Below are 25,260 nucleotides of genomic sequence, written 5' to 3'. Positions count from 1 at the left end.
AAACTTTCGATATGCAGTGTCACCTAATTTGCCTTTATGAATATCTAACATTTCCGACTTAACCGGGTTAACCCAGAAGTTGGAAAGCCTCCCGTAATCTTTTATGGTCGCTATCAGGTTCGGAAGGGTGGTCATCGGACGGGTGACATAAAATAATATGTCATCCGCATAGGCGGCTAATTTGTAGTCCTCTTTACCTATTTTAACCCCACTAATATCCAGGTTTTGCCTTATCTTAGCTAGGAGGGGCTCTAAAGTCAATACAAACAACAGTGGGGAAAGTGTGCACCCCTGTCTTGTACCGTTGCGCATTTCAAATGATTCAGCGAGAGTGCCATTTACCTTCACTCTCTCTGTGGGATGGCCTTTATCCATCTGAGCATTCTATCACCTAGTCCGATCTCTTCTAATGTGTCTCACATGAAGCCCCAGTCTACCCTGTCAAAAGCTTTTTCAGCGTCAATTGACAGGAGTAGTCCTGGGGCTCCACTGTCTATAATTTTCTGGACAACCAGTAACGTTTTGATACCATTATCCCTCCCCTCTCTACCTGGTACAAATCCCACCTGATCTGGGTGTATGATCTCATTGATTATCCGTTTCATCCTATCAGCTAGAATTTTGGCGAATACTTTCGTATCTACGTTTAGGAGTGATATGGGCCTATAACTGGAGCACAGCGTATTGTCTTTTCCTTCTTTCCAAATAATAGCGATGCTGGCTTCTAGTGCTTCCTTCCTCATTTCCCATTTCTCCCCTATCCCATTCATATAAGAACACATTTTGGGGATCAATAGGTCCTGATATTTTTTATAGTATAGAACTGTCAACCCGTCGGGCCCAGGACTTTTATCGGTTGGGGTTTCCTGGAGAGCTTTTCCTGGAGAGCTCCTCATCTGTTATAGGGGCATCTAAAATGGCTTTAGCAACATTCGGCAATTTTAGGTAGACGAACATCTTTTAAGTAATTTTTTTTTTCTCTTTTTTTTTCCTGTTAACCTCTTGCAAATCATTTTTATTAATTGCGTATAACCCTCCGTAATATTCTTGGAATGCTTTTGCGATATCGCTCGTTTTATATCTAATTTCCCCTGACTTTGTCTTTATTTTTTCAATATAGTTAGTTTTTCTTTTTTCTCAAAGCCCTTGCCAGGAATTTGCCCGGTTTGTTGCCACTTATGTATCTTTCTTTATTCATGAGATTATATTCCTTACGCATTTCTTGCTCAATTAGGTCCCGCATGTCTTCTCTTCTCACCTCCCCGTCTCCCGATATCTTATGTTGCTGCTCCAACTCATAGATTTCCTTTGACAGGGCTGTCTTATCTTTTATCATTCTTCTTTTTTCTCAGATCCCACCATCATTAAAATGCCCCTAATATAAGCTTTATGGGCCTCCCAGACTGTAGCCTCTGCTATCTCCCCGGGCACATTTATTTTAAAGTACAGGTCTAATTCTTTAATTCTATTGTCAATTACCTTATCTTGGAGGAGATCCTCATTCAATCTCCAACTGTAGCCCTTGGTTTTGCGCTCCCCTATTTTCATTTGTAGGCACACAGGCGCATGGTCTGAAAAAGTAATGTTACCAATACTTGTACCAGTGACCGCATCCAGTAACCGGTGATCCACCAGAAAGAAATCTATTCTTGAGTACATCGCATGCACAGGGGAGTAGTATGTGTAGTCTCTTATGTTATTGTGTTGCATCCTCCAGACATCAACAAGTTGATACTGGTGCAACTTCTTTTTCAATTTGTTCACCCAAACCCCGCCTGTCCCCCGTGCATGGGACGTACTATCTCTCCCTGGGTCCAGGCATAAATTAAAATCCTTAGCTATTATGGCGTCCCCTTTCTTGAATTCCTCAAACTTTGCCAAGACTCCCATTATATATCTATTTGTATTCTTATTCAGGTCGTAGATGTTCGCCAGTGAGCATTCCGAGCCGTTTAATTTACCTCTCAGAAAGAGATATCGCCCCTCAGGGTCGGTCAGTCTCTCTTCCAGCTCGAACTTTACCTCCTTGGAGAACCCAATAGCAACTCCTTTTGCACCCCTAATCAGGGAGTCTCCATAAAACCATACTGGGAAGTCTTTAGGAAAATTTTTTTGACTTTTGCCTAGACAAAGGTGTATCTCTTGAAGCAATGCAACTTCACTTTTCAAAAACTTCAGTTCTCTCAAAATATTGGCCTGTTTTATGGGGGAGTTTAAGCTCTTATGTTGTAAGATAGTATATTTAAACTAGACAGCATTTCTAACTTCAGGGATAAGTTTGCTTTTTTTTTTTTTAACCAATCCACAGAATAGGAGCCGATAAGTTGACAACTCGCCTTAACCTGTCTCTTGTGGAATCTTGCAATGACATCTCTTGGTACATCCCCAGTGATCTCAGGCGGTTTTTTGATCTGATGGATTCTTTTGAATTTAATTTTGCTGGTATTAATCACTGTCTTTACCATATGCCCAAAAATTGTGTCCATTTTTTCCTGCAGATCCTCCTTATCTCCTTGTATCTCCGGTAGGCCTCTGATCCTAAGATTCTTCCTTCTACTCCGGTTCTCTTGGTCTTCGATTCTATATAATATCTGTCTTTGGTCTTGTTGTATCTCAATTAGTTGTGTCTTGAGTTTTTTTTATCTCTTCTCCCTGTGTGTCCAGTATGGCTTCATTATCTTCCACTCTTTTTACTATGTGGTGCATGTCTTCATGGAGGGTTGCTATCTCTCCTTTTATAAATGGTTCCAATCTCGCAAACATTTCTGCCGTTTCACTCTTAGTTGGTAGCTGTTTTTTTTGTTTGGGATCCATTCTGACTTCTTCCTCTGCTGCTACCCGCCGAACTGGCGTCTATATCTTCCAGTTGTTTTCTTGCCAACGTCTTGTGGCTGCCTTCTGTAGTTATGCTTTTAACCGTCACTTGTTTGCCCAGGCTTTCTTTACTTCCTTCTTGGACCATATATTTTTTTATAGTACCTGGGCTTGCGCTTGTCCTAGGTTGTTGGGTAGAGTGGATAGGGGGTCACTGCTGCCCCTTTCAATGATTTACCTCTCATTTTTCAGTAATACATATATGTTAAAAGAAATGCTCAGTTAGGGGTCTCCCACCACAGTCACCCCTTCCCAATGAGGGATCTATACCTTCATGTAGCTTTATTCAAGGCACACAAAAGTGATTTAAATACGGAAAAAAAAAAGCGTGAGAACGTAAGCCTTAAAACATTCCTTGTCACCAGTAGATCTGTGCAGTCGTAGCTATCCACAGTCCCCTTGTACCCACGTCTGGGCGGGAAATCCCACCTTTTGCTGGGGATCATCTATTATCAGGTGTGGGCTGTGCTCAAGGCGTTCTAGTGCAAGTAGACCCCTGAATTATTGCTGCCAACCCCTTTATCCCTTGCACTTTTTTTTTTGATCTAAGTTTTCTCCACAGCTTTACCAGGACACATGCTTCTTAGCTAATATGTCGGGTTTAGGACCGATATACCTTCACCAAGGTTGCGTTGTAGTCTTTATGTCAGCATAATAATGTAAGAGCAAAAGGATATCTTTAACCGTCAGAGCCCCTGTCACAATTCTTATAACACACATTTACATCTGTAACTCACGCTTTTACATCAACATCCAGCTTTAGCATTGCACTCTACTCCCTCAGGATATAAACAATGGCCCTGGTACTTGCGGTTTGTAAGTTATGGGTGTCCCGTCTCATACAGTCCTCGTCTTTTTCTCTCTTCTTCCAAGGGCTGACAATGCTCGAGACACATGGCCTGCTGGAGCGTGGAAGGCAGGCGATCATCCAGCGCATCTAAAGGGCATGGAGCTGCTTCTCATCCCAGCGGCAAACCCCACAGTGGTGCCGGCAGCGGGACGATCAGACCGCTAACGGGGGGGGGGTTGCCTTCAGAGACAGGAGGAGTCCAGGCCAGAGGAGGGAGACACTCGCCGTCTCCTCCCTAGTCGGGCATCTCGTGGGAGAGGGTTCACAGGCTTACGGGCTCAGCCGCTGCTCTGACCCGACTTCCGCATCCGGTCCCTCCCTCCTGCCTTGTTTCATGATATTAACATTGGGTTTATTGATAGCGCGGTAGAGATTGGTAGCACTGCACTTATTTTAATCTAGCACTTTTAAGAATTGTGGGAATGCAATCGTGTGCAAGCATTTTTATCTGTACATATAAGCTTATTTTATTTTTATTTTATTTTTTTATTCACTTTTCTATAATTTTGGGGCACCATTGAATAAGGGTATTTGAATGGGTAGCACATGAGTTAATCAATTACATGAGTTAATCAATTACACATATCCTCTGTACCTCTCTCCTGCACACACCAACCACTATCATATCCTTGCACTTTTCTCTAGCACATCTTGTCCTAACCTCCACCATTTCTTCTATTGCCTGCTTGTTTAACATTGTTTGTAATATCCCCAGCCTTTGCAAATATATCTCTTGCGCTGCTTAATCCCCTTCCTTATTTTCTTGTCAGCAGCGTGCCAAGACAAATATGTGATTCACACACTTTCTAAAATCTAAATTGAAGAAGTGCAGTGTTACTTATTCTGCTCATCAAAATTAATTTGCATGAGGCATATTTAAATCAATTAAACTGCACTTTACATGCAATGTATCACTAAATCAAATAGCCACTTAAATGTACAGTGCCTTGAAAAAGTATTCGTACCAATTGAAATTTTCCACATTTTGTCATGTTATAATCAAAAACGTAAATGTATTTTATTGGTATTTTATGTGATAGTGGATAAATATGTAGCGCTGAAAGTGTTAATTATAACAACCTGAAAAAGGTTCCAGGGAGGTATAAATAATCCTGAAACTTTGAATGAATCAGAATATGAGTGCGAACCTGTGCAAATTAAAAAAAGGCAATCTAAATGGCCCAATTACATATAACCAGTATTGAATCCATACAAAGAATAGTAACTAAAGTGCACATATAAGTGTGAAGTGTTGAAACACACAAGTGAATATTATACAATCCATGTGAAAAATATCCAAATAAAAAAAACCCACAATCTATAAAGTGAAAAGTTCACAGAAATTAAAATAATCGTGCAGGTAGCACAATGTGATGAAATGATCAGTCCACAAAGTAAAAAATCACATATAATAACAATGTGATGATAAATCCATATGCAGGAGATGTCAAGATGGAATCACAATGTGGTCTCAAGTGAGGTATCAATGCTTTTTCTAATGCTGGTGATCAGAACATTCAATAAATTCAGCAACACCTGGGGTTGTGCCTCCACCGTCTAGGGGTAATGGGGATTCGGTACTCTTACCCTGAGTTGTGGATCCACACGCCAGTGGTGTTGAATTGTACATGCATGGATGCAAACCAAAGTTGCAGGCGACAAACTTCACTGAAGGCGAGCTCCGGCCCCTTTTCTGATAGTCAGCCAGCGAGTGTAGCATAGATCAAAAATTGTTGGGTTTATTTATAAAAAAAGTACTGACATCATGACTGATGCGTACAATAAAAAGTGATCACATGGACATGTAAAAATGCACAGTAGACAGCTTTAGCAAGCGTTAAAACCCGAACAAACTTCAACAGGGGCATATGCTTGCTGGCTGTCACTGCACTATTTATAATAATAACTAGATACATAATTAGTTGATTGAACAGACCGACCACAACCAAGCCAGCATGCTAACTATGTCCGGGTGTGGGCGGCGTGTGTCTCACGACTCGTAAGCACCAGCCAATGATGGGGATGATGCGTATAACACGTCATGCGCACACGAAAGGTATACGTGTCACACTTCGTTTTCAGTAGCCAATAACCGTGCACATGCCGTACACGTGACAAAAACCCAGCGTGCTGAGCACGTCATACGGGTTAGCCATGCGGCAGGCAGCATGTGTTCCATGCCTCGCTTCCGATGGCCAATCACGAAAGTTTGGCCGAGATGACGTGACATGCACATGACTTACTGCATTATCGGTCTGTCAATATAAATAAGAAATTGCCAATCCTCAATGATATTACGTGACCCATGGTTGGCCTGCCAGGGAGGGCGTGTCAAGCACCCTCGTAGCAATAGGAAGTACAAGTCAAACAGAGTTGTGCCCATCAGGATCATGATCCATCAAATTGGATCGAAGTCCAAGGGAACTCAAGTCTGCCAGTCATCTCCATGCTCAGCCCCTCCCACAAAATAAGTAGGCCGGGTCAAAATAAATTCTAACAGGAAGTAATCAGTACCAAGTGTTATGTAAACAAACATTACACTTGCGATACGGATAATAGCTCTTCAGGTTATGAAAAAAGGAGAGTTTGGTAGGGGGATCAATCACACTGGGTGCAATTTGTCCACCAAGGGGCAGGACGCCCTATAAATGACACCCGCACGTTCAGGGAGTGCTGGGCCCAGCACTTGATAATTCTTTAAAATCTTCCAATGTCGATTGAAGATATCTTTTATTTGTTTGTGCTGTACTGAAAAAGATGTAGCAAAGGACCATCTATATTTGGGGTCCTGGGCCCGCTTGGGTTGGTCTAACAGTAGTGTGTTACTATCAATCAAAGACACTTTATTAATCTCCTCATCAATCTTTGAAGGGTGATACCCCTTTTCTACAAATCTGGACTTGGGAATCATGGCCTGGTGGTTGAAATCAGATAGGTCTGTGCAATTACATCTAATATGCAGCAGTTGGCTGTGTGGTACCGACTTCAACCATGATTTGTGATGGCAGCTATCGACCGGAATGTAGCCATGCCGGTCGGTAGGTTTAAAAAAAGTTTTAGTTATTAATTGGTGATTGACAATGGAGATTTCCAAGTCAAGAAAATGTATGTTTCAAAAACTGGCTTCATAGGATAGTTTGATACCTCTATGTCAGAAACCATGAATCAGGCCGAGACAGAAGTACAGTTAATCACACTAGTTTAATAATAATAAAAGGGTAAACAGAGTAAGCTTAGTCAATACATAGCCAGAGTTCAGTAAACAGATTGGGTAGTCAGCCAATGCCAATGTCAGAGAGCCAGAGATCAACGTAGTAATACAGCAAGCAGGATCAGGAGTCAGAAGGGACGTCAGCCGAGCAAATCTTCAACAGGAATGCAGGAGAAAGTCTTTGAGATGTGACCAAAGGAGAAGGCAGAGATGAAGTGAGCTGGACGGCTTTAAGTAGGCAGGACTGATGAGCAGATCATCAACAGCTGAGTCACTGCGGAGAGAAAGGAGCTGGCAAGGAAGGGCTGAGCCCAGCCCTGACACTCTATCATTACAATTCAAGGTGGACATGAACTCACTTAAAGAGTCCCTATCCCCTTTACACAAGAGGAGAATGTCATCTATGTACCGAGCCCAAAGGACCAATTCTGGTCTATCAAGGGCATAGACGACATCCTCCTCCCAATGTGCCATAAAAAGGTTGGCTAGACTGGGGGCGAATTTAGCCCACATAGCAACACCTTTCTGCTGCAAATAAAAGTTATTGTTGAACCAAAAATAGTTATGTTTTGTTGCAAAACAAAGTAACTTCATGATAAACCTCTGTTGGGCTCTAGGAATGTTGTTACTCCTGGATAAATAGAACTTCACAGGTGAAATACAAGATCGTGTGGTATACACGTATACAAGGCAGTAACATCTGCAGTTACCAACAGCAGGTCATCACTATAATTGACTTGTTCTAAAAGTCCAATAGTGTCATTAGTGTTTTTAAGATATGAAGAGATGGATTTCACCAAAGGTTGTAAATGGAAGTCAATATAGCGCCCTATACAGGAGGTCACAGAATCGATTCCACTTATTATAGGGCATCCCGGAGGATGCGTGGCGTCTTTATGGACTTTTGGGAGGTAATAATTATGGGTATACGTGGAACTAAGGGCACCAGGTAGCTTCTTTCTTTTTTTATCAAGGATCCCCAACTGGGATCCTTTATCAATAAGATCGACTAGTACCTTTTTATAGTCTGAAGTGGGGATCTTTAAATAGGGGTCTATAAGTTTCCACATCACTCAAAATTCTGGACATCTCTAGGTAGTAGTCACTTTTATCAACGATGACGATACCACCTCCTTTATCGGCTGGACGGATGGTAAGGTATTTTCATTTGCAAAGTTGTTTAAGACCAGCCTTGATATTAGGATCACGATATACTTTCTTTTTGGGTAATTGATCTAAGTCTTTAAGTACCAAGTTGCAAAAGACCCGAATTGAGGGTGCAGTGGGACGTGGAGGATTAAAAGGGGACGGATTCAAAAGGCCCGAATGGACTGTGCTCGCCCTTATATCCGGAAGGGATGATCTCATGGGGTTGGTAATGAAGTGTCTTTGAATATTTAGTTTGTGTATATATTTCTGCACATCAATAAAGGTGGCAAATTTGTTTAATTTTTAGGTGGAGAAAACTTAAGTCCTTTGTCTAAAATCAATTGTTCAGCATCTGTGAATTGTTCAGCATCAATTGTTCAGCATCTGTGAATTCAAAGTGTCTTTGAATATTTAGTTTGTGTATATATTTCTGCACATCAATAAAGGTAGCAAATTTGTTTAATTTTTTTAGGTGGAGCAAACTTAAGTCCTTTGTCTAAAATCAATTGTTCAGCATCTGTGAATGTGGCATGACTTAAATTGAAAATACCATTATCCTTTACGCTCGGTTTCTTTTTCCTGGCACGCTACCCCCCTCTGGAACCTCGTTTTGTTCTGGGCCTCGTTTGTAACCAGCTACCTCCCTGGGAAAACCCCCAGTATAAGAGGGTCCAAGGTGGGTTTGATTATAGTTGAAAGGGGATCTGTTATAATGGTTTTCTTCTCTATCCATATACTGATAGTGTGAATTATGAGTTTCCGTGGATATTCCCCTCTGAGTGGTGAGAATCTGTTATAGGTGTGGATAGGTGTTGTCTGTGGATTTCCATTTACAACCTTTGGTGAAATCTATCCCTTCATATCTTAAAGACACTAATGACACTATTGGACTTTTAGAACAAGTCAATTATAGTGATGACCTGCTGTTGGTAACTGCAGATGTTACTGCCTTGTATACATATATACCACACAATCTTGGCCTTTCATCTGTGGAGTTCTGTTTATCCAGGAGTAACAGCATTCCTAAAACCCAACAGAGGTTTATCACACAGAGGATTCTTTAAGCGAGTTCAGGTCCACATTGAATTGTAATGATAGAGGTATAAAACTATCCTATGAAGCCAGTTTTTCCAATATACATTTTCTTGACTTGGAAATCTCCATTGTCAATCACCAATTAATAACTAAAACTTTTTTTAAACCTACCGACCAGAATTGCTACATTCCGGTCAATAGCTGCCATCATGAATCGTGGCTGAAGTCTGTACCATGCAGCCAACTGCTGCGTATTAGATGTAATTGCATGGACCTATCTGACTTCAACCACCAGGCCATGGTTCTCAAGTCCAGATTTGTAGAAAAGGGGTATCACTCTTCAAAGATTGATGAGGAGATTAATGAAGTGTCTTTGATAGGAACACACTACTGTTAGACCAACCCAAGCGGGCCCAGGACCCCAAATAGAGATGGTCCTTTGCTACATCTTTTTCAGTACAGCACAAACAAATAAAAGATATCTTCAATCAACATTGGAAGATTTTAAAGAATGATCAAGTGCTGGGCCCAGCACTCCCTGAACGTGCTGGTGTCATTTATAGGGGAGTCCTGCCCCTTGGTGGACAAATTGCACTCAATGTGATTGATCCCCCTGCCAAACCCTCCTTTTTCCATAACCTGAAGGGCTATTATCCGTGCCGCAAGTGTAATGTTTTTTTACATAACACTTGCGGGCGAAGAAAATCAGGAACTCTTGTGTCAACCAAGACTTTCCAAGAATACCAAATGAAACATTTCACCACATGCGTTACCCGTTACATTGTATATTTAATCACTTGCCCTTGTAAGAAGCAGTACGTGGGACGAACTATACAGACCTTTTCTACAAGAGTAAATGAACACATTGCGAGTATTAAAAAGGGTCGCATTAATCATAGTGTACCTAGACACTATCTTCACCACCACAATAAAAACCCTCTAGGCACTAAGTTTCAGATCATAGACAAATTCATCCCCCATTGGAGGGGTGAATCTAGTCTAAGAGGAGTCTCACGGCTTGAGACATTCTGGATCCATCAATTAAAATCTTATTCGCCCCATGCGATGAATATAGATTGGGACATTAATACCTTTATAAATCAAGCCTAATATAATTTTTTAATATTTCATTTATTTTCATTTTTTCATCAATTTTATGTTCTGTGGTTCCAAATTAATATACATTTGCACTCTTGTTCCTTTTTTAGGACTTGAGTGTACATTATGATACACATTACATTATTACTTTACAATCATTGTAAGCATTTTATTATTCTTTAATTGTTAGATCATTGTCTATACCTGAAGACATTGTTTACAGATTTTGTTCCTTTGTGGTACTGATTACTTCCTGTTAGAATTTATTTTGACCCGGCCTACTTATTTTGCGGGAGCGGCTGAGACTGAGCATGGAGATGACTGTCGGACGTGAGTTCCCTTGGACTTCAATCCAATTTGATGGATCATGATCCTGATGGGCACACCTCTGTTTGACCTGTACATCCTATTGCGATGAGGGTGCTTCACACGCCCCCCTGGCAGGCCAACCATGGGTCACGTGATATCTATCATGTTGAGGATTGGCGATTTCTTGTGTATATTATATTGATTGACAGACCAATAATGCAGTAGGTCATGTGCATGTCACGTCATCTTGGCCAAACTTTTGTGATTGGCCATCGGAAGCGAGGCATGAAACACACGATGCCTGCCGCACGGCTAACCTGTATGACATGCTTAGCATGCTGGGTTTTTGTCACGTGTACGGCATGCGCATGGTTATTGGCTACTGAAAACAAAGTGTGAGACGCATACCGTTCGTGTGCGTATGACGTATTATATGCATCATCCCCATCATTGGCTGGTGCATACAAGTTGTGAGATGCAGGCCGCTCACACCCGGACCTAGCTAGCATGCTGGCTTGATTGTGGGCGGTCTGTTCAATCAACTAATTATGTATCTAGATTTTTATTATAAATAGCGCAGTGACAGCTAGCAAGCATATGCCCCAGTTGAAGTCAGTTCGGACGAAACGTGTTGGATTTTAACGCTTGCTAAAGCTCTGTCCTCTGCGCATTTTTACATGTCCATGTGATCACTTTTTATTGTATGCATCTATCATGATGTCAGTACTTTTTTTATATATAAACCCTGCAATTTTTGATCTATGCCATGTAGAATCTCTTTTTCTCTTTATATCTTTGACGATTGCCATTTTCATCATTGCCTGGAGAGTGTGGTGAGCAATATTTCTAATCCCTACACCTGCTGATTATCAGAAAAGGGGCCTGAGCGCGTCTTCAGTGAAGTTTGTCTCCTGCAACTTTGGTTTGCATCCCATCATGTACAATTCACCGCGTCTGGCGTGTGGATCCACAACTCAGGGTAAGAGTACTGAATCCCCATTACCCCTAGAAGGTAGAGGCACAACCCCAGGTGTTGCTGAATTTATTGAATGTTCTGATAACCAACATTAGAAAAAGTATGGATACCTCACTTGAGACCACATTGTGATTCCATTGTGACGTCCCCTGCATATGGATTTATCATCACATTGTTATTATATGTGATTTTTTACTTTGTGAACTGATCATTTCATCACATTGTACTACCTACACGATTATTTTCATTTCTGTGAACTTTTCACTTTATAGATAGTGTTTTTTTTTTATTTGGATATTTTTCATGTGGATTTTATAATACTCACTTGTGTGTTTCAACACTTCACACTTATATGTGCACTTTAGTTACTATTCTTTGTATGGATTCAATACTGCTTATATGTTATTGGGCCCTTTAGATTGCCTTTCTTTAATTTGCACAGGTTCGCACTCATATTCTGATTTATTCAAAGTTTCAGGATTATTTATACCTCCATGGAACCTTTCCCAGGTTGTTATAATTAACACTTTCAGCGCTACACATTTATCCACATGTACGTTTTACAATTAGTCTTATTGTTGTGTTGGCAGCTTATCCTTTCAGGCGGCGCAGTAATTTATCTATATACATTTTATGTGATAGACCAGCACAAAGTGGCACATAATTGTGAAGTGGAAGGAAAATTATAAAGTTTTAATTTTTTTTTACAAACACTGTAAATATCTGAAAAGCGTGGCATGCATATGTATTCATCCCCCAATGAGTCAATACTTTGCAGAACCACTTTTCCCTGCAATTACAGCTGCAAGTCTTTTTGGGTATGTCCCTACCAGCTTTGCACATCTAGAGAGTGAAATTTTTGCCCATTCTTCTTAGCAAAATAGCTCAAGCTTTGTCAGATTGGATGGAAAGCATCTGAACAGCAATTTTCAAGTCTTGCCACAGATTCTCAATTGGATTTAGGTCTGTACTTTGACTGGGCCATTCTAACACATGAATATGCTTTGATCTAAACCATTCCATTGCAGCTCTAGCTGTATGTTTAGGGTTGTTGTCCTACTGGAAGGTGAACCTATGTTAGGGTGTCAAGTTAGACCCTAACAGATTTCCTTCTAAGAATGCCCTGTATTTGGCTCCATCCATCTTCTCATCAACTCTGACCAGCTTCCCTGTCCCTGCTGAGGAAAAGCATCCCCACAACATGATGCCGCCACCAACATGTTTCACGGTGGGGATAGTGTGTTCAGAGTGATGTGCAGTGTTAGTTTTCCACCACACATAGCATTTTGCTTTTAGGCCAAAAAGTTCAATTTTGGTCTTATGCCGTGTACACACGGTCGGAATTTGCAACAGAAAAAGTCTGATGGGAGCTTTTGGTTGGATATTATGACCGTGTGTATGCCCCATCGGACTTTTTCTGTTGGAATTTCTGATGGACTTAGATAGAGAACATGTTCTAAATCTTTCAGTCGGAAATGCCGATGGAGGTTATCCCATTGGCAAGTCCGACCGCGTGTACGGGGCATTAGGCTTTCTTCTTGCCACTCTTCCATAAAGGCCAGATTTGTGGAGTGCACGGCTAATAGTTGTCATGTGGACAGATTCTCCCACCTGAGCTGTGGATCTCTGCTCTGCTTTGTTCTTATAAACAATCCATATTATTTATAACTAAATATTCAAAATTCACTGTGATCTACTCCCAAACCTCTGTCCTTCATCAAGTGGGTACTCTTTACCCCAGATGTTCTCTTACCTTTGAGGTATGATCTATAAATTATAAAGGTCCCAGTGAGCCTTTTCCCCTTTAGAGGCTTTCAATAGCACTCTCCACCACTCTGCTTTTATGTTTCCTCCTCTTTTCAGGTGTCATGTAGCTACTGTTCTGTACACTATATCTGGTGCACACTGGAATATTGCTTGTTAGAAAAATATCCCCTAAAAAAACAAAAAAAAAGCTGTAGGTTCTCATTCCAGGCGCTTATCTGAGCATGCAGCCTGGCATGCCAGGAAAAAGGGGGAGTGTACGCCTCCCCCTCCTAAGCCGTACCAGGCAACATGCCCTCAACATGGGGGGTACCTTGCCAAGGGGAAACTCCCTGGCTGGTAAAGTACCTTGTTCACATGTTGATGAGAGCTAGGGTCACTTCCCCACAAACCTGGTAAGGTGGTTATGGATGTCTGTGGTTGGGGGGCTTGTCGGAACCTGGAAGCAGCCTTTAAAAATAAGGGGTCCATCAGAGGCATAACTAGAACCTGCAGGGCCAGAAACCGTGAAGGGCCCTCATAACCCACTGGTCCCGAGGCCTATTCCGTCGGTCCCAGGCCCCTTCCCATTGATAACCCCGTGGCCCTTTAAACCCACAGTGGGACCCTTTCCTGCTGTCTTGGCCCCCTCATGGTAGTGGAACACCAGGGCCCGGTCGCAACTATAACCTGTGCAACCTGGTAGCTCTGCCACTGTCTCACTTCCACCGATCGCACACACAGAACTCACTTCCACCAATCACACACACAGGGTTCACCTCCACCGGTCACTTCCCACAGTGCCCAGCAAGGCGCTTTGTTCTGTGTGACCCCAAACATGGCACAATGCAGCCACTGAATTTCACAAGAGATGACAAAGGTTGGGATGAGGTGCAGGAATGAGGGGGGGGGGTCTGAACTGGGGTGTCAGTCAGAGAGGGGGTATGGGCAGGGGCAGCAGAGGGATGAGATGAGGAGGATATATTGGAATAGGTGGGGCAGATGAAGAGGCAACAATATAGGCAGCCCTGGAAGAGGCACCCAGGTGTTGGGGGAGATAGGGGGAGGGGCAGCTGGCTGGGCAGAAACTCCAGAGATCAGCTGGCAGAGGCAGGAGGGAAGTTTGGGAGGATGTGCAGAGAGCTGATCCTGCCCCCCCCACATCTCAGGGGCCCCAAACACTGCTGACCCATGCCCCACATACATGCACTCTCCGGGCACTGTAGCTGGCATCAATGGGTCCTCCAGAGCAGGCATAAGAGGGCAGAGTCTGCTCACCATTGAGAACTTCAAGCTTGTGTCTTGGGAAGGAGGAGCTGGGAGGGGAGCTGGCTGATGTTGGAGGGCGCTGTGCCCACACTGGGGGCAGATCGGGGAAAGAAAGAGGGCTCTGCACGGAGGTGCTCTGCAAAGGTTAAATGTGCTGCACACTCTGCTCTCAGCAATCCTACTTGGCGATCACCGAGAGAGCCTCCACTGATCCAGAGACCCTCTAATTTAGCAGCAGGACCCTTTCCTGCTGTCTTGGCCCCCCTTGATGGTGGCAGAATGCCAGGGCACTTTGTGACCCTGGTAGTTCTGTCACTGGGGTCCATCATCAATGATGTCAGCTCTGCAGATCCACATTACCTACTTTGCCTCTCACACCTATTCACCCCCTATGGACCAGAGCAACTTTTAAATGTCTGCTATGGAGCTGTTTATTCAGCGATATTTTTGTCATCAAGACAACAAGGTAATACATAGATCATAGATTGTTTTTTAAGGACAAACAATGCTTTCTTTTCATGATGATGTCTTGCAATAATGATTTTATATATACAACCCTTATACAATAAAAAACAACAAACCTAAACAAAACACACATTTTTTTTTTTTAACAGTTTTATTTTAAAAATAAATAATGTTACTGCAGATAAAGTGCACATTTTCTTCTGTGATTTGTCCTGTTTAAAATGGCACTACAATTGTGATTCTGGTACCAAGCATTGCAATATTATTTATAAATGAAATGAACTTTTTTTTTTTATTTTGCAATATTTTAACATACACTGTATGTTGAATGTGTAAAAATATTAACAAACAAAACAAAAACAAAAAAATTTAAACATTAATGTTTAATAAAATTGAAACTAAAACAAAGCAGCAGGAAAAGAATAATTAAATAGAGAAGGAGAATAAGGAGTTATTTAGGGGCTAATTAGAGTAAACTAAGGGTTAATGAGGGGTTAAACAAAAAAAAACAACAAAAAAAAAACTTTTTTCTATTTGTCAGGTTGCTTTACCTGACATCACCTGCAGATCAAAATTCATCCCTTTAATCTGAAGGTGAATGAACAAAATTATATAAAAGTAACAGTGTTACGTTGTATCTTTCTATATTGGTGTCTGTTGTTTATAAACACTGATTCAGACTGCTTTTTTGACAGCTGCAGCTGCCAGGACACAGCAATTCTGTCTTTGAATAATCAAAGACAACAATTGCTGTATACTGGGAGGAAGGGGGGGGGGGTGTCCCAGCAGCAGGGCAGAGATGTGCTGGATGTGCTACACGCATCCTGTGTACAATGATGACTTTTTTTGGGTGTGTTTAGCATGCCCAAAGTCTGGAATAGCAAATCATGATGAACAATACCCAACACATGCAGAAAGAAAAATATCCCACTGACTGATGGATACATCTAATGCTGTCACTAACTCCCAACGAATTACATCTCTTGGGCCCTGCTTCTAAAATTAAACAAAGGGCAATGCTCTCTTGTGTGACGTCCTGTGGCCATATTTGGTCAGTGATGTTGTGCTAACCTGCCCATTTGTTTACATGGCTTGGGATACATGGACAGTAAATAAATGGTGCTGGATGATGTCACTGGTTGCTAAGGATACCTCAAGTGCTGGAACCCACTGCATTCAGCAACCATTGACAGCAAGGAAGCTGTCATAAATAAGTAACTTTTGTTGATAATGAGCTCATCTCTAGCTTATAGGAGAAGATGGCAAAAAGAATAACTCAGTTTGCACCTGCTCTTTTATTGTCTGATAACCTATTGGGGCAGAAAGATGTCCATGCTGTATTGCTTCGCCAGTAGAGAAAAATAAGGTCCCCCACTAAGCTTTGCTATCTGTCATGGCAGCATAACTCTTAGGACTGGCTGTCCAAAATTACAAATCCCTTGGCAGGAAAAAATAATTCCATTAAATGTTGTTCTAACGCCTATTTAAATGTTTCTGTAAACTTCTACTACATTCTTGTGTATAGCCTGACATGATAAAATGATAAAAATACAACAGGATTGTTATGATCTCATGGGGATCCAGCAATAAGTAATGTGCACTGGATGTACTCACACCTGATGTTACCAATACAGGGAGTTTCCTATTGGTCATAACCATACAGATTATCTGCAGAAAGGCTTATTTTATCATGTCTTTCCTACTTGACAGTTATCCATCTATTGTCTAGGCAGGAAGGAAGATGTGATGTTCCAGGGCTGCATGTTTTCCATGTAGAATATAGGCAGCATATATGTAAAATTAACATTGCAATGGATGTCCAATTAAGTTACAGCTCTTGTCACTCACTGCTGGAAAGTCTTGGGTAGCCTGATCTATGTGTATGGGTGGACTCATGCTGTTAAATTCTTCATATACTTTAAATCCTTGAGAATGCAACAATGCAACATTGCTTTTCTTTGCATCATTTTAACCTAACGTGATTGTAAACCTAACAATTTTTTTACTAACAAACATGCTATACTTACCTGTTATGTGCAATGGCTTCACACAGTAGTAGCCCTGATCCTCTTCTTCTCGGGTCCTCTGCCGGCGATCCTGCTCTTCTCAGTTTACCACCATAGGAAGCTACTTCCTATTGTGGCTCAATCCCAATTTGCACTGTCTGCTTCTAATGACACAGAGAGTGTGGGTCAGTCCCACCCCCACTGCCTCCTCACAGGACTTTATTGACAGCATCAGAAGTTGATGGCTCCCACTGCTATCACCCTGTCGTTTGAGGAGGGAGAGAGCAGAGCAAGCCATTGCTCTCAGGCAAAGTGCTGGATCGAGACCAGGCTCAGGTAAGGAAAAGGGGGGCCCGGGAATGGGGGAGGAGGGGTAGCTATGCACAGAAGGTTTTTTTTTACCTTAATGCAAAAAATGCATTAAGGTGAAAAACCTACCTTTACAATCACTTTAAACAGGGACAGATTTACAACAGCAACAACAGCAGGGAGTTTTTTCCAGATTAATTTACCAAGAGATCGAAAAAACCTGCATTTTATTTCTCAGTTGTCATTCAAAATATCAAATATCAGTGTTTGGGTGGATTAACCTTTAGGCTACCTATAAATATGGTCTTCTCTTTTGTTTTCCTAGGGGTATGTCAGACGCACAGCCAGTTGGAATATGCTCCTCATGCACTTGTACAGCCTATAGCGATCACACTTACCTCTGATCTTTTAAACTGTCCTCAATGTACCAAAGCTAAATGGGACGATGGACGGAAATTATCTACTCCAGACAGCAACAGGTCCAGTGTAGAAGGGACACAAGGGCAAAACAGTGAAACAGGGAGTTGTGGAAGCACATCAGAACTTGACAAAGATGGAGAGGAAGATAACGAAGAAGGCTTTTGTGAACGGCTTTGTGTAGAAATTCGTGTAAAACTCAGGGGCATAGTCGATAGCAAATACTTCAACCGGGGAATCATGATAGCTATTCTTGTGAATACAATCAGCATGGGCATTGAGCACCACGAACAGGTAAGTCAAGTATTTACTGTCTTCTTTTGCCAACTTAAAGTGGTATAAAGTGGTAACCCAAAATAAAGAATTGTATTATATTGCAGCTTACCAATTCTTAGATGTGGTCTGTTATTTTTCAACTACCATTAACAGACCAAACTGTCCAGCAAAAGTGGCAGTTAGGGGGCTGACACAAACCATTTACTACCATCAGGGGTGTTTATTATGGTCTTCATTGTTTCTCCATCCAGAACGGAACCATCTGAGACATGAATTAAGTTACTGGTTAAATCATAAGGTGAAAATAATGTAAAAAAGCCTAAAAAAGAAAATGAATGTAGCCAACACATTTAAGCTGCAATAGGTTAAATTTTAGTTATTTTTTTTTTGGTTTAATATCGCTTTAAAAAACTATGCTATTGTTATGCTATTGTTATTGTTATGTTCTTGCTTTGTGGTTGTTTTTTACTAGTGTTATTTTTTTGTTTATTTATTGGCAATAAGTAATGCAAATGACAATGATGTACACTAAGCTATATTACATAGTTACATAGTAAGTAAGTTGAATAAAGACAATAGTCCATCCAGTTCAACCTGTGTAGGTGTACGTGTGTCAGTGTCGGTAATTGTTTCCCATATCCCTGTATGTTGTGTTCTTGATGCACGTCCAATAGTCTTTTAAAAATATCAATACTCCTCGTTGAAACCACCAATTGTGGAAGAGAGTTCCACATCCTTATCGCCCTGACAGTGAAAAACCCCCTGCACAGTTTAAGGTTAAAGTGCTTCTCCTCTAATCTCATTGTGTGGCCCCGTGTCCTTTCACACCATTGAGATATTTGTAAATTGCTATCATGTCCCCTCTCAAGCGTCGCTTCTCCAGCGAGAATAAGTTTAGTTCCTGTAGTCATTCCTTATAATTAAAATCCTCCAGTCCCCTTATTAATTTTGTTGCCCTTCTCTGGACTCTCTCCAGCTTCAGCACATCTCTTCTTAGGAGTGGTGACTAGATCTGGAGGGAATACTCCAGATGTGGCCTAACCAGAGTTTTATAAAGTGGCAGGATTATAGTTTTATCTCAGGAGTATATCCCCTTTTTTATGCATTGTAATATTCTGCCGCCTTTGGTAGCTGCAGCTTGACATTGCATGCTATGGCTCAGTTTGTTATCTACTAGGCCCACAGATCTTTCTCCATCCTTGATTTTCCCAGATGTTCTCCCCCTAGTGAGTAGTTTGCGTTTATGTTTTTAGCCCCAAGTGCATGACATTACATTTCGCTACACTAAACCTCATTTGCCATGTAGTTGCCCACCCCATTATTTTGTTCAGTTCTTTCCGTAAAATTTCTATATCCTGATGTGAAGTTATTGCACTACTTATTTTTGTGTTGTCCGCAAAAACTGAGATTGAGCTGTTTATCCCATCCCCTATATCATTTATCAATAAATAAAACACAATTGGTCCTAAAACAGAGCCCTGGGGTACCCCACTTACTACTCCCGACCAGTCTGAGTACACGTTATTTATCATTACCCTTTGGTCACGCTCCTGTAACCAGTTTTCTATCCAACAACAGACCTTATGGTCCATGCCTGCAGACCTCAGCTTGTAAATTAAGCGTTTGTGGGGAACTGTATCTAATGCTTTTGCAAAATCCAGATACATCACATCCACAGGTCTCTCCCTATCTAGATAGCAGCTCACTTCCTCGTAGAATGTTAACTCAAGACCAACTGACCCATGTTCAACTGGTGTTCACATGGAACCCTTCTCCACTTTGGCCTTTAAAGTTCTTGTTTAAATATTTGCTACTACCACCAAGATCTCCATATTAATAATCAGTTTATAAAAAAGCAGATTGTAACAGTTTAGTTTAGTTAAAATGATGAGATGCAAATTAATGATGGTTTTTATGCCCTTTTGTTTCTCGCTGCTTTCCAAAATCCACAGTATTTGGCCTTGATTCCATTTAAAAAGCAGTGTAGTTATTGTACTAGAAATGGACATGGCAAACTGCATAGACAGATATTTTACCAGGAGGCACAGGGGCCTTATGGTGTATGTGTAAGTGTTATGCCATGTACACACGACCGGTTTTGCCGTCGGAATAAACTCTGAAGGTTTCTCCGACGGAACTCTGACAGAATTCCGCTCAAGCGGTCTTGCATACACGCGGTCACACCAAAGTTCGACCGTCCAGAATGAGGTGATGTACAACACGCATGACGGGACTAGAAAAAGGAAGTTCAATAGCCAGTAGCCAATAGCTTCCGTCTCGTACTTGCTTCAGAGCATGCGTCGTTTTTGGTCCATCGGAACAGCATACAGACGAGTGGTTTTCCCGATAGGAATCGGTTCCATTGGAAATATTTAAAACATCTTCTATTTCTAGGTCTGTCAGAATTTTCGGAAAAAAAAGTCAGATGAGGCGTACACACAATGGGAATATTCAATGAAAAGATTATGTCGGACCTTTTCTGTTGGACATTCCGCTCGTGTGTACGCGGCATTAAAGTTATGGGATGCAAATTAATGATTGTTTTTATGTGCTATTGTTTCTTACTGCTTTCCAAAATCCAAAGTACACACTCTTTCTGCCTAAATGTAGCCATGTGCTTGGCTAGAAACAGAGAGTGATTTGGCACTGCAGTGCTCTCTGTTTTCCCAATGGACTTGAGCTGAATGGGTTAATACTACCTTAATCCACCAGGGGAGCTGACAAGCAGAAGGAGCTCAAGAGGTTGGCAGCACTGAATCATGGGAGATGATGTTTAGGAAAGAAACTTAACTAGGGCAGTCTAAGGACAATTGGACTACAATTCCCAATGAGAGCTGAGTATAGAGAGAGAGAGAGAGAGAGAGAGAGAGAGAGAGAGAGATGTATTTTCACAGGCTGAATAGCGAGAAATTTCCTATTTGTGAGGAGACCGAGGAGTGCACATCGCTGCTCCTGTGTGCATATCAACCTGCTACAAGCCTGTGCTGAGGACTAGAGTCACTCCAGGCAGGCCCAGAAGTGAGCTGACATCTGAACAATAAGATCCCTATTGCTGGGACTGGTGAGAGGACACTGTTGTCATTAACTTATTAATGCTAGCAGAGACAAAGCACATAGGGCCTTTAATTTCACATTCCACACCCACCCTCTCTTCTGGGGCATTAGTGATCCCATCTCTGTGATTTGGGACTTCAACATCCAAGCAGGAATCTCCCTCAAATGACAATTCTGGTCTTATATCTTCAGAGACGTCTGGACTGATAAGTAAAACATGCATGCATGCACCCCATGGACCATTCCATGACAATCTAGTCTCTGTGACACACACGGACATTTAAGACATTGAGGATTCATTTCCAAGTTGGTGATGGAATATACTCACTTTGTACAGCCTGAAACATGATTGGTGTGTGAGGGAGGTGATATCCATGTTCACACATCTTTTGGCTGATTCATTATTGCTGTGGCTATATACCTACTGTATATACTTATGAATAGGGATGAGCCGAACACCCCCCTGTTCGGTTCGCACCAATGCAATAGCCATGAGTAGTTTTAAATTACTTTTTTTCCTTTGAAATGTCATTTTGCTGTCAGACTGTTCTAAACACGGGAAACATGCGCCCCTTTATAGGCATACTATAGACACCCCCCAGCTATGAAATTTAAAGGTATATTATACTTTTATTGTTTGACTTTAAGCATTATTAAAATCACTGCTCCTGAAAAAACAGCCGTTTTTAAAACTTTTTTTTGCATTGATCCATGTCCCCTGGGGCAGGACCCAGGTCCCCAAACACTTTTTATGACAATAACTTGCATATAAGCCTTTAAAATTAGCACTTTTGATTTCTCCCATAGACTTTTAAAGGGTGTTCCGCAGCATTCGAATTTGCCGCGAACACCCCAAATTGTTCGCTGTTCGGTGAACTTGCGAACAGCCAATGTTCGAGTCGAACATGAGTTCAACTCGAACTCGAAGCTCATCCCTACTTATGAAGCTGACATAACTGTACACAATCAGTGAAAACTGATCCTCCTCTAGACCACATCATACCTTGATTCACAAACTAACTGAGCATTTGCTCAAAAAATTCACCATATACCATATATTGCATTAAGGGTGCACGGGCACCACCCCCTCTATCCTCACCACCCCCTTATATGGTTAATGGATAGATTCATGCATTGCATGAATCTATTCATGGCCGCCAATGCCACCCCCTATTTCGGCATCCGACCCCTTTTCGGACGCCGGGCGCCTGAATTACAACAGCGGGGGGTGTTTTTTTTTAAGCACCTGATTAGAGCTGATTAGAGCCATAGGCTCTAATAGGCTTCAAAATAGGGTGGACTCGGAGTGTAGAGCATTTCGCTCGGAGTCCACTCAGATGTGTTAGAAAAACAAATGAATATTTGCTTTTCTAACACTGAATCGCCTCTCCACCAATCAGGAAGCACGGGTCTGTTGCTCGTTTCCCGATTGGCTGAAAGGTTAGGTAATCTTATTGGACACCTAGGAGGAGGGGAGGAGATGCATGGCAGAAGCCGATGTGATCTCAGAAGGGAAGAGGATGCGAAAGACGCTGCAAGATGCCTGCAGCAGCCTGTCCCCCTGCCTGATCATCCCTGATGTGCCTGCCGATCGGGTAAGTGCCGGTGGAATCAGGAAATCAGCATGGGGGGGTTTGAGACGCTGCGGGGGGGAGTGGTTGATTGCCGCCCCCCCAAACAAAAAAGCCACCAGTCGCCAGTGCCATATACAGTATCTTGGTTCCTGGAACTTCAGTTGTGTTGCTTGACAGATATGCTATCTTTGGCTGGGTGCTATGAACTGTTACTTACATGCAAAAGAACTCATTTGTGACCAGAATTCAATCCCATCTATCATTAGGATCACCAGCCTTACCCCATACATATACAATATCTCACAAAAGTGAGTACACCCCTCACATTTTTGTAAATATTTTATTATATCTTTTCATGTGACAACACTGAAGAAATGACACTTTGCTACAATGTAAAGTAGTGAGTGTACAGCTTGTATAGCAGTGTAAATTTGCTGTCCCCTCAAAATAACTTAACACACAGCCATTAATGTCTAAACCACTGGCAAAAAAAAGTGAGTACACCCCTAAGTGAAAATGTCCAAATTGGGCCCAATTAGCCATTTTCCCTCCCAGTGTCATGTGACTTGTTAGTGTCGGTTCACACTGCCGCGACTTGGGATCTGACTTGTCAGCCCTCAAGTTGCCCCAAGTCATTTGACATTGGGAATTACATTATAGTCAATGAGAGCCGTCTTAATGTACACTACTGAAGTTGCTCCGACTTCAGAAAAGGTTCCTGTACTACTTCAAGGCAACTTCTAGGCGACCTGTACCCATAGAATTCAATGGAAGTCACCTCCAAGTTGAATCCTCATCTATCGTGAAGCAACTTTACAGGACAAAGAAAAGAATTTACCCAGGAAGAGTGACCGTGATATGTCAGCACCAAGCTGGCTCGCTCATCAGGAAAGGAAAAATGTGTTTTTTCCTTTCCCAATGAGCGACAAGCAATACTGACATGTTTTTGGTATGAATCATGAGGGGTAACTCCAAATTTTAAATAAAAAAACGGTATGGGTTCCCCTCCAAGATCATGCCAGGCTCTTAGGTCTGGTATGGATTTTAAGGGGAACCCCCTATGCCAAAAAAACGGCTTGGGGGTCCCCCCAAAATCCATACCAGACCCTTATCCGAGCATGCAGCCTGGCCGGTCAGGAAAGGGGGTGGGGACGAGTGAGCGCCCCCCTCCTGAACTGTACCAGGCTGCATGCCCTCAACATGGGGGTGGGTGGTTTGGGGAAGGGGGGTGCCCTGCGGCCTCCCCACCCCAAAGCACCTTGTCCCCATGTTGATGAGGAAAAGGGCCTCTTCCTGACAACCCTGGCCGTTGGTTGTCAGGGTCTGCAGGCGGGGGGGGCTTATTGGAATCCGGGAGCCCCCTTTAATAAGGGTGCCCCCAGATCCCGGCCCCCCACCCTATGTGAATGAGTATGGGGTACATCGTACCCCTACCCATTCACCTGGGGGAAAAAAAGTCAATAAAAAAGCACACTACACAGGTTTTTAAAGTAATTTATTAGGCAGCTCCGGGGGTCTTCTTCCGGCTTCGGGGGTCTCTTCTGACTTCTTCGCTCTCTCCGGCCTCTTCTCCGCTCTCTCCGGCCTCTTCTCCGGCTCTCCGGCCTCTTCTCCGGCTCTCCAGCCTTTTTTCCCGGTGTCTGGTTCTTCTCCCGATGTCTGGTTCTTCTCCTGCTCTCCGGTTCTTCTTCCGGGCTTCTCCGCTATCTTCTGCTCTTTTGCCAACTCTTGCTAGTGTTGGCCTGGTCTTCTCCATCGTCTTGTTCCCTCTTCCCCGCCCCTTATGACGTCACAGTCCTGGGGCATGATGGGGCTGTGACGTCATAAGGGGCGGGGTCACCAGGTGACATCACCCGGTGACCCCGCCCCATGCCTATATAAGTTGTTGCACACCGCGCACACGGCATTACAGCGGGAGAGAGCGTCATGTCAACATTGGAAGAAAAGAAGAGGGAACAAGACAATGGAGAAGACCGGGCCAACGCTAGCGAGAGAGCGGCAAAAGAGCAGAAGATAGCGGAGGAGCCCGGCAGAAGAACCGGAGAGCGGGATAAGAACCGGACACCGGGAGAAGAGGCCGGACACCGAGAGAAGAGGCCGGAGAGCGGGAGAAGAGGCCAGACACCGAGAGAAGAGGCCGGAGAGCGGGAGAAGAGGCTGGAGGGAGCGGAGAAGAGGCCGGAGAGAGCAGAGAAGTCGGAAGAGACCCCCAAAGTTGGAGGAAGACCCCCGGAGCTGCCTAATAAATTACTTTAAAAACCTGTGTAGTCTGTTTTTTTTATTGACACTTTTTTCCCCCAGGTGAATGGGTAGGGGTACGATGTATACACATAGGGTGGGGGGCTGGGATCTGGGGGCCCCCTTATTAAAGGGGGCTCCCAGATTCAGATAAGCCCCCCGCCCGCAGACCCTGACAACCAACGGCCAGGGTTGTCAGGAAGAGGCCCTTGTCCTCATCAACAGGGGGACAAGGTGCTTTGGGGTGGGGGGGCTGCAGGGGGCCCACTTCCCCAAAACACCCACCCCCCATGTTGAGGGCATGCGGCATGTTATGGTTCAGGATGGGGGGGCGCTCGCTTGTCCCCCACTCTTTTTCCTGACCGGCTGGGCTGCATGCTCGGATAAGGGTCTGGTATGGATTTTGG

General features: G+C 42.8%; 1 protein-coding gene across 2 annotated transcripts in view; it reads left to right on the top strand.

Annotated features, from left to right (window-relative positions):
- The window catches only part of CACNA1I (calcium voltage-gated channel subunit alpha1 I), a 3,871,666-nt gene that overhangs the window by 1,061,991 nt on the left and 2,784,415 nt on the right, over nucleotides 1-25,260 (top strand). For both annotated transcript variants that reach the window (XM_073592660.1, XM_073592661.1), the window contains one exon: nucleotides 17,620-18,005. In XM_073592660.1, the coding sequence (XP_073448761.1) occupies nucleotides 17,620-18,005 (386 nt within the window). The remainder of the gene's footprint in view (nucleotides 1-17,619; nucleotides 18,006-25,260) is intronic.

The sequence above is a fragment of the Aquarana catesbeiana genome, linkage group LG07 (assembly GCF_042186555.1).
Source record: "Aquarana catesbeiana isolate 2022-GZ linkage group LG07, ASM4218655v1, whole genome shotgun sequence".
Classification (NCBI taxonomy): Eukaryota; Metazoa; Chordata; class Amphibia; order Anura; family Ranidae; genus Aquarana; species Aquarana catesbeiana.
This window is presented reverse-complemented; position numbering and strand designations above follow the sequence as displayed.